This window comes from Oryzias melastigma, linkage group LG19, assembly GCF_002922805.2.
Source record: "Oryzias melastigma strain HK-1 linkage group LG19, ASM292280v2, whole genome shotgun sequence".
Lineage (NCBI taxonomy): Eukaryota > Metazoa > Chordata > Actinopteri > Beloniformes > Adrianichthyidae > Oryzias > Oryzias melastigma.
This window is the reverse complement of record NC_050530.1, coordinates 335,758-345,181: the sequence shown is the minus strand read 5'-3', so window position 1 is coordinate 345,181 and position 9,424 is coordinate 335,758. Positions and strand designations below refer to the sequence as shown.

Below are 9,424 nucleotides of genomic sequence, written 5' to 3'. Positions count from 1 at the left end.
TATATTAAAAAGTTACAGTTTTTAAAATGTAGTTTTAGAGTGTTCAGTAAATGTTTATCCTGTTCGTCCCGTGATCTAAGGTGTGTTTTGGATTCTGGCCCGTTGTGTGATTGAGTCTGACTCTCCTGGTTTAAGGGATCCATGTTAGCCACATTTGTGTATTCACAACAACCTTGTTTGCAACATCTAAGAAAACGGCTAAAATAAACGTTACTGCGACTACGCTAACTCCCAAACCTGCTAGTAGTCCGATACGCTACATATTTGGCGCTTTAGAACCGATAGCTGTGTTGACGTATTCATAAAACTTCTAAGTAGCGTGTAAAGAAACAGTCAGACACTGCTACATGCTAGCTGTGTTAGCGTGTTTAAAACAAAAGCCAACCAAACTTTTTGACCGAGCATCATGTAATCGCTTTGAATACATGAGACACTCTGGATTGGGGCTTTTAGGTTTGCCTTTTTGGGCGGGAAATAAAGTAGCTTTAATCTGTAAAAATACTAACATTTTTTCTCAGATTTTAAGTAAATTTGTTGGATTTCTGAGTTTTTATTTTCAGTTTCCTCCAGAAGAATCAATTCTTTTTCATTGGACCCGTCTCCCTCCTTCAGAAAAGCCAACTCAAAGTGGGAAGTTGATGGTTCAGAGTCTGGTGGTTTCCTGTTTCTGCTCGCCGCCGCTCTTCCTGGCTACCTGCATCCACACTCGGCCACCTTCATCTCCTCGTACAGGTATCTGATGGTGAGCCGTCCGTTCTCCTGGTACATGACGGTGATGGGGTCCAGCTTGATGGGCACGCAGCAGGCCATGCTGGCCTTGCGCGGATCCCGGATGTTCATCAGCGTCTGGATGAGGGCGTGCTTGGACGGCGTCGACTCGTCCGTCAGCGGGTAGTAGCACTGGCCCCGGCATTCGAAGGCGTCGTACTCCGGAGGCGCCACGATCCAGCTGTCCCAGCCGATGTCTTTGAAGTTGACCTTGAGCGAGCTCCTGCGGCAGTATTCCCGCTCGGCCTTCCGTTTGGGCCGGCGTGGGGGCTGAGCGCCGGGGACCTCGTTGGGGATCTGGTTCCCTCGGTACCAGTCGGCGCCCGAGTGCAGCAGAGTTTCCTCTTCGTGGAGAATCATTTCTCGTAGTTCCTCGTTCTTCTTCCGCCTCCTGTTGCCCAGGTCATCCGAGAAGACTATCAGGGCAGCCGAGGAGTTGTCCCCGACGGACAGGCTCATGTTGAGGCAGCTGGCCGTGCCGGGAGAGGCGCCGCAGTCCCTCCTCTCCACCACCACATCAAAAGCGGCGGCCCCCCGGCCCGACCGAGCCCACCTCTGAACCGCTGTGGTCACGTCAAACGTCACCCACGAGCTCTTCCAGCCCACCGCCTCTTTGCCCAGCAGCAGAGGAGTCTGGGAGCTGCTGGCGCCGGCGTCGGCTTGGTAGACCTTGACGGTGGTTTTGGGGCTCTGTGAGGCGACCTTTGACCTGCCGTCTGGGAGGAAGAGGAGCTGCAGCTCGGCGGTGGTGATCTTTTCATGTCCGGGGATGCTGACGCCGAACTGGAGCCGGTGTTTGGACCTGGAGTTGTTGGTCTCGCTGACCGGGATTTCTGTTGAAGATCAGATGCGGAAGAAAAACAAACTTGAGCTGAATTTGGTTCAAATGAGCGTTAGACTTCATGAAGCTGATTTCCGACGGCAGCTGCAGACGATGACACACTCTCCTCCCTCCTTAAGATCTCTGTCCTACCTTGAACGGTGAAGCTTCGTATGACATCCGATTGGGGGGCAGCCAGCCGGTCGGAGGAATACTTCTTGTACAGCTCCACCATGAACTGGGGGGGCGAGACCTTGAAGTTCTCCTGAGGGACCTCTGACAGGTTCAGCTGCCTCAGGAAACCCTCCTTCAAGCTTTCCAGAAGGTTCTCCATTCTGGACTCTATCTCCTCTTCGTCCAGAAGGTCCGGCGGCATCCCGTCCAGCGGCGCCTCGGCGTGGATGTTGTTGCCGAGAGGCTTGCAGAGGCAGGAGCCGATGGCGAGCGCCAAACTGAGGCGCAGCTGGAACAGAAAGCTCTTCATCCCGGAGCCCTTCGCCGTCTCCTCAGGTTAAAACTGACTTTTGCGTTAAGTTTGAACATGGAGATGGTGCCAGAATGATCCGGGTGTCCTCTCCCATGCTCCCAAAGTAAACAGGGGGACTCGCGTCAACCAAAATAGAAGCTCGCCGTCCTTATCTGCAGAGCTGACGGCTTTTCTGAAGCTCTGTTATCGCTGGAGGGACAGCTGCTAATGAAGACTCTGTAAACATCCAGCGGCATTAATGAGGGTCGACCTGCAGAATGTGGGACTAATGAGGAGCAGGCGCCGCCACCGAACGCCGCTTTCCCAGCGGCGGGTGGAGCCACGGCTTCAGCCTCAGCACCAGGACGGCCGCAGAGGGAAGGATGGAAGTGAAAGTTGGAGCAGAAGTTCTGCGATGGAGGAAAAAGAAAAATCACCCACATGGTGGGAAGTAATGGGATGAAGGATGACGGCACGAACGAGAACAGAGAAGACGAACGAAGAATTTAAACCACAAACAGATACGAGACCAGATCAGAGAAATGAACATATAAAGACAACAATAAAAGAAGAAAGTTCAAATTTAAACCGCCCTCGCCCTATTCTCCCCCTATTCCCCCTTTGACCCCTCCTCCATGGCTGGGCAGCTGCTATATGCCCCTCCCCCTCTGCCACCTGCAGTGACACAAATTCATTAAAAAAAAGTTCTTTCAAAATAGCTGCTTTTCAGTTGCTTTATCTCCATAGCAACCAATTTATTTTTTGGTCACCTGGAGGTCATGAACACGCCTGTGTCATTTTTAGAAGAATCAGCAGAAGTAAATTTTTGAATTTCCTTAGCAACAGAGGTTTTTTCCTAAACACGCCCACATTTCAAATCTATTCATATTTTATGTTTACTAGCTTACATGCTAATGCCGTTTAAATCTACGGACATTAAAATCAATATTTTTCCCCGTCAATGATGCTTGAGGAATAAAGATGTGATAGACTGAAATCCATAGAAGGAGTTTAAATTTTAAGAAGGTAGAAAAGGGGAATTTCTTGAAAATTCAAGATGGCGGCTTCTTCTTCTACTTCTTCTTCTTCTTCTTCTTCTGGTTGTCGACTCAACTAGGTGGCGTTTGTGAAATTTCGTGAAGATCGCTCCGACAAAAGATTTCTTTTCCCATATTGGGTGAAAATGTTAAAATCTAATACACTTTATCACAAAACTGCCAGCCCATAATAATCTCAAAACTTCCTTTCTTTTAAGCAGTATATTTGTATTTGTTTCTGCTTTCTCCCACTGTGATGTCATCATTTTTTATGGGACGAGGGTCGTTTATTGAGCCCAAAATTCATTTCAACCGCGTACTTGGGTGTACGCAAATTTTGGTAAGTTTTTGAGTTTGTGGCGAGGTCAAATATTTACAAAAATAAAGATTTGTGAACAGAATCTGGTCCGTCAGTCCAGGACAAAACCAGAGAAAAGGGACAGAAAGAAAGAACCTGTTGATTGAATCATAATAATCATGATAATTTGTGATTATCTGAGTTTAAACAGAGCAAGCAGGAGATTAGAGATCAGTTATCCGATTGTTAATCCATTACTGCAGCTCGAAACCACTTTAAAGTTCTGGAAAATCCATAATCAATCCCAGAACCCCAAACTTGCCTTCCATGTCCCAACTCCTAAAGTATTGAGTTCCAATGAATAAATGACAGGAAAATGTCATTTTCTGCACAATTTTAGCTTCTTCTAAGTGTAAAAACATTTCAAATGTGTATGAAAATGAGGGTCTTTAAAACGATTTGAGACACAAAAAATGTAATATGATATATTTAAGAAAATGTGCAGTAATTGAAAATCCCGCTTTCTGCAGTCTCCTCAGTCCTAAAAACCTCCAGAACCTTCAGGTAAACATAAAAAAGTGAATGTCTGCAGGTCGATCAAGTTCAGGCAAAAATTAAACTCTAAACTGCACCAAGGATATTTTCAAAATAAAAGCATATCTGATTTTTAGTTTCAGAGACAAACTGATAAAACATAAAGCTAATCTAATCAATAACTGATGTGATCATCTGGACAAACAGGCCTTCATCGCTCAATGTTCATATTTCTGGATTTTTATTTAACTTTTGTCCAAAAAAGAGAAACTTTTACACAAAGATCTTCATCAAAGGCGGTTTGGAAGCAGAAATTGTTCGTTTTGCATCTTCTAATTCCAGATTTATCCTCTCACACATTTTCAAATATCAATAGTTTTGATCAATAATCCAAATAATCCTGATCAGCTGTGGGGCATTTGTTGCATCAAAGGTTGCACCAAAACAGATTTGGACGGAAAATTAAAAGTGTTGATTCCTCACTTTAGTTTGATTAATATGGAAATGTGAAGGAAACAGGAAATCATCGCAAATAAACGAGAATCTGACTTTGTTTTTGTGTGAATGTTGAGTCTGCAGACGCCACATGACTGTTGGGCGGAGCTTAAGATGAGATGAATCAACTAATGACCTCATTTATAGAAAATTCATGCTAATCAATTCTTGCTAACACTGGAAAGACAAACTTTTATGACATTTTTTGTCCTCCCGAATATCCCTTTAAGATATTTTCTATTTATTTTTCACTTAAAGTGTTAAGCTTTAACAATAATACATATATGTGTAGCTTTTACATTTTAACCCTGTAAATCCCAATACATCAAAGAACTGATAGTTAATTCAAATGTTTTGGAATTAAGAGGTTTATTTTAAACCCCCTTGATGAAATCCACAAAAAAATTGGAATGTCATATTTTTATGAGATATACTGTAGATACTATCAGTTATGGTACATTCGGGTGATTTAGTACGTTTTTTTCTCCAAAAAACTACAAAATTTGCATTATTTCAATACAATTTGTAAAAATGAAAAACAATAGATGAGTTGTTATCACTATAAAGTTTGAAAATTAGCTACATTTGTTCCCGCCAAAAGTGTTTTTGTGATTTCATGGAGGCAGACATTTTGAAATAAGCAGGAAACGCCCTTCTACTCCCCCTAGTGGAATGCTGATGAACTACATGTGATAAAACTGACCTAATTATACACAAGGGGTTATTAAGGAAAGTTTTGATCATGTTAATGAGATAGGGGTCTCAGAAATGCCCAAATCAAATATGATACAAAAGGTTATATAGGGTTAAGATATACAGAATACACAAACACATGATTTTTAATAATTTCTTTTGCACTTAAAGAGTTTTTATTGAATCTTTTCTATGAAATGATCCTAAAAGAGCTTAACTTTTACGTCAATTTCTGCTAAATTAATTCTTAAGGTTTTTAGGAGTTGGATAAAATCTTGATATTTAATCAATTTAAAACAATATAAAGTAGTTAAATAAAAAAACATTAAAGCATGTAAAGAAAAATCAAAATAAATTACTTGTTTTCGCAGTAAAGTAACTTAAATGACACATCCTGTTACTTTTATTTGTGTTTTAGCATCATGGTAGTTTGAATGAATACATCATATAATCTGTATTGAGTTACTGTAGAAAATCTAATCCTAATCCTGTACATAATCATCTGTACAAATCATGATGAAAAAGAAAAGCTTTGACTAAAATGTCCAGCAGGTGGCAGCAGCGCACAGGTTTTGCCTCCCCTCACAAAGCCTTTCAACATGAGAAGACATTATTTACAAAAACAAATGATGGATGTTAATTTTTAGGACGTGAATTCCCACGCAGACCCCAAACGCTGGCCAAAAAAGTCTTCTGTGAAAGTCTTTCCAGCTTTTCAGAGTCCTGAACCACTTGAGCCTGAATCCTGAACGACACCGGAGAAACCCGCTCCTTAATCACAAGAGGGAATATCGCCTCAAATATTCTGGGAAGAAATTCAAAGGAAACTCGATCTGTGTTCAGGATCCGAACCCTCCGTATCCCGCGAGAAGTCACTTCCTCCTCTGGCAGGAAGTGGGAACAAACCAACAACTTCAGTTAAATAAAGATGGAGAAGAGTTCAGGAGTTTTCCCTTCTCTTACATGTGCCTTCCGGGTCATCTTCCTCGACGTTTCCCACCCTACCCGCAGGCGCATGTCTCCACCGCCATGCCGGGGTAGACCTTCAGCACCATGTTCCTGTCCGGGTCCAGGAACAGAACGCTGAGGGGGCTGACCTTGTCCGGAACGCAGCACGGTTCGGGGATGCCGGGGACGATGCCCACCGCCCTGACGATGCTCTGGATGGTGGCGTGGTTGGAGGGCCGTGCAACCTGAGGGGGTAGAAACTCATGAACATCTACGACACAATCAGGGGAACCCTTTTGAGAATCAGAAGTCCTCACTTTGGGTATGGGGAAGCCGCAGGTCCCGGCGCAGTAGTAGGCGTCGAAGGACTTGGGCGCCAACACCCACTCGCTCCATCCGATGTCAGCGAAGTCGACCCTCAGGTAGCGCCTGGAGCAAACTCTGGGCTCGCTCCACTGCCTCCTCCTCGCCTTCTTCATGGTCCGTTCGTCAAAGCTCAGCACCTGGGGCTTGGCCCCGCCCCCGCCGCTCACCTGTCCCTGCTTCCGGCCCGTTTTCGTCTTATCCGGGAAGTAGGTGTTCTGCCAGAGCTCCTGGCTCTTCAGGTTGCTGAAATGCACCTCTGGGATGTGGTTGGTTTGAGTCTGGAGGTGGAGCTCTCTCCGGATCCTTGACGCTGAATTGTCCTCGCCGCCTGGCCCGTACCTCTGCAGCGTCGTGGCCACGCTGTTTGGCTCGTCTATAGCTGTGTCGTCGGCGTACACCAACATGTACGGCATGCCGGTCGGTGGGGGCCGCTCCTGCACCGCCTCAGACCCCACGTCAAACTCCACCGCCATCAGCGGCTCCTTGGCATCCCGAGCGTGTCTCACCGCCGCCGTGGCGTCCCCTGTCTGCCACGAGCCTTTGGTGAAAGACGCAAGGGTCGTGTTCCCCAACGCCGAGTTCTGGGAGGATCCGTAGAAGAGGAGTCTTACGGGAGCGGGACCGGCAGAGGAGTGGCGAGGCCGTCGGAAACGCCACGGCCTCTGGGGGTGACGAGGACGCTTGTGGAGAAAATGCAAAGAGGCGAGGAGGACGACCTCGGAGTCCGGGATGCTGGACAGGTTGAACTGGAAGACGTCTTTGCCGTTTAAAACTCCTGAAGGAAACAAGAAAAGATCTGAGACTGAAACCTGACACCTCGTCCTTCTCCTCCTTTTGTCTTCTTCTGACAGCATCCAGTGAGATTCTGAACATGGAAATGATTAAACTCAGAGACGAGGTTGCTCACGCATAACCAAAAACCTCATCCAGATAGCTTCACTCTTGGAGTCACCGCAGCCTGAAAGACAAACACGGCGCGTCCAGAGGGTCGGTCCCACACGTGGAAGTGGTTAGAGGAGAACGAGCTCCTCTGAGGTTTCTGCAGTGCAGCCGGTGTCTGGCTGTGATAATAGGCTCTTGTCTAACACCTCCTTTCCAACAGCTACCGGGAGCATGAGGGGACGGGTAGATTACAACCCAAATGGAGCAGGGAGGTGGCAATGCCTGGCTCAGAGGGGACGGAGCACCTGTACGCTTTGAGTTTTCAACAGTTGATCTGCTTATTATGTGTGACAATCAGGGGCGGAGTCAAGGCAGCAGAGTTCTCTAAGAGTTGATTAGGCAGTTGTGGCTTTCACTATTTTTTTAAACAACTTGGGTGGTAAATCTCCAAATGTGAAGTTGCAACAATATGCAGATGATACTATTGTCTATATTTAGATAATACTATCGCCTTTATGTAGATGATACTATTGTCAATGTGTAGATGATAATATTGTCGTTATGCAGATTAAACTGTTGTTTACCTTATATATAAATGATACTATCATCTACAGTATACGTAGAAGATACTATCATTTATATGCAGATGATACTATCCTCTATATGTAAATGATACTTGCCTCTATATGCAGATGTATTGTTTATGTACGGATGAAATTATTGTCTATATGCAGATAATACTATTATAGATAATACTATTATGGATAATACTATTCTCTCACTGAAAAAACAAACTTTTTGCATCAGTAATATATACTTAAGTATTCCTCATAATTTTTACATAATAATTCAAAGATTATGCAAATACATAGATTTTTCTAGTAAAGAAGTTAAGTTTACATATTTTTTATAAGTTATCAAAAATGTTGATTGCTTATTACTAACATCTACTTTTCAAATTGTTTTAATCACTTTTGGAGCATTAACTAATATTATGTAAATTTAATTATTAGAGACATTTATGTTTTCTCTATTTACTTAAGATTTGATAATAACCTTGTAGTAAATGTTACTAGATTGTTGTTGGTAGTTTTTGTATTCATAAATGAAGTAAAATTTAATCAATAATTGTTAGTGCAAATTCTTACGAGGATTTTCTTAAGTAAATCGTGTTAGTTATTTTTTTCAGTGTACATGTAAATGATACTTCTGTCTATGTGGAGATGATACTATCGTCTATAAGTGGATGATACTATTGTAAATGCAGACGACACCATCATCTGCATATAGATGGAAATTTTGACAGCAAAAGCTCCGCCCCATACCCCCCCCATTCAACTTGTGAGTCAATATTCTTATTATTGCCAGAGATTAAGAACTCATCAATACAAGTTTATTTAAGAGGTGAAAAATAATATTTCTAAATGAAATAAAACTGTTAGAAATCCACATTTTGGATCCTTTTACATGCAACTCCTTCCCACTCTGCTGTTCTCATTTGCCCCCCTCCCAAGATCTTCTGCCCCCCAAAAGTTCCAGCTCCGCCCCTGGCAACAAATCTTTAAAGATCTTTTACACAAACATGCAAAATAATTTAAGTAAGAACAGATTTTAAAACTATTTACTGTTAGGGTTTTCTCTCTAGTGTATTTTGGTGAGAATCTGCTTCCCGCTCATTCCGAGTCTGATCCATCCTGCGGTCAGAACCGGCTCATTGGGTCAGTTTGGTTCTGGACTCACTAGGGACGGCTCCGAAGCTCCTCACGGTGTTCCCGCCTTTGCGGCTCTGCGGCTCCTTGCTGTAGCTCTCATACAGCCGGAACATGCTGGCGGAGAGCGTGTCCGGGCTCTCGTGCGTAAAGACGCGCCGCTCCGCGTCCGGAGGCGCGTCGGAGCGCGGAGCTGCGTGGAGGTGAGCGCCGCTCCGCTGCAGGAGCAGCAGCGCGTGGAGGAGGTGGAGGAGGTGGAGGAGCCGGCTCGCCATGACGACCAAAAGATGACCCAAACGCGGGGAAGTAGAGCTCTGTGGACGCCCACCCAAACCTCAGACCTCAGACCCGCATCCAGGTAGGACGACCTCCGCGGTTCACGCGCCACAGCTGTTTGCGGGAAGGGAG

At 44.6% G+C, this 9,424-nt stretch overlaps 2 protein-coding genes across 2 annotated transcripts; both read right to left on the bottom strand.

Moving 5' to 3' along the window:
- On the bottom strand, positions 1-2,911 carry gdf2 (growth differentiation factor 2). Its single transcript, XM_024285746.2, has 2 exons — positions 1,742-2,911; positions 1-1,601 (listed from the first exon to the last, which is right to left on the bottom strand). The coding sequence occupies exons 1-2, from the start codon at positions 2,070-2,072 to the stop codon at positions 691-693; spliced, it is 1,242 nt and encodes a 413-aa protein (XP_024141514.1). The 5' UTR covers positions 2,073-2,911; the 3' UTR covers positions 1-690.
- Positions 2,912-4,770: 1,859 nt separating this feature from the next.
- On the bottom strand, positions 4,771-9,424 carry gdf10b (growth differentiation factor 10b). Its single transcript, XM_024285745.2, has 3 exons — positions 9,048-9,424; positions 6,377-7,200; positions 4,771-6,304 (listed from the first exon to the last, which is right to left on the bottom strand). The coding sequence occupies exons 1-3, from the start codon at positions 9,289-9,291 to the stop codon at positions 6,113-6,115; spliced, it is 1,260 nt and encodes a 419-aa protein (XP_024141513.1). The 5' UTR covers positions 9,292-9,424; the 3' UTR covers positions 4,771-6,112.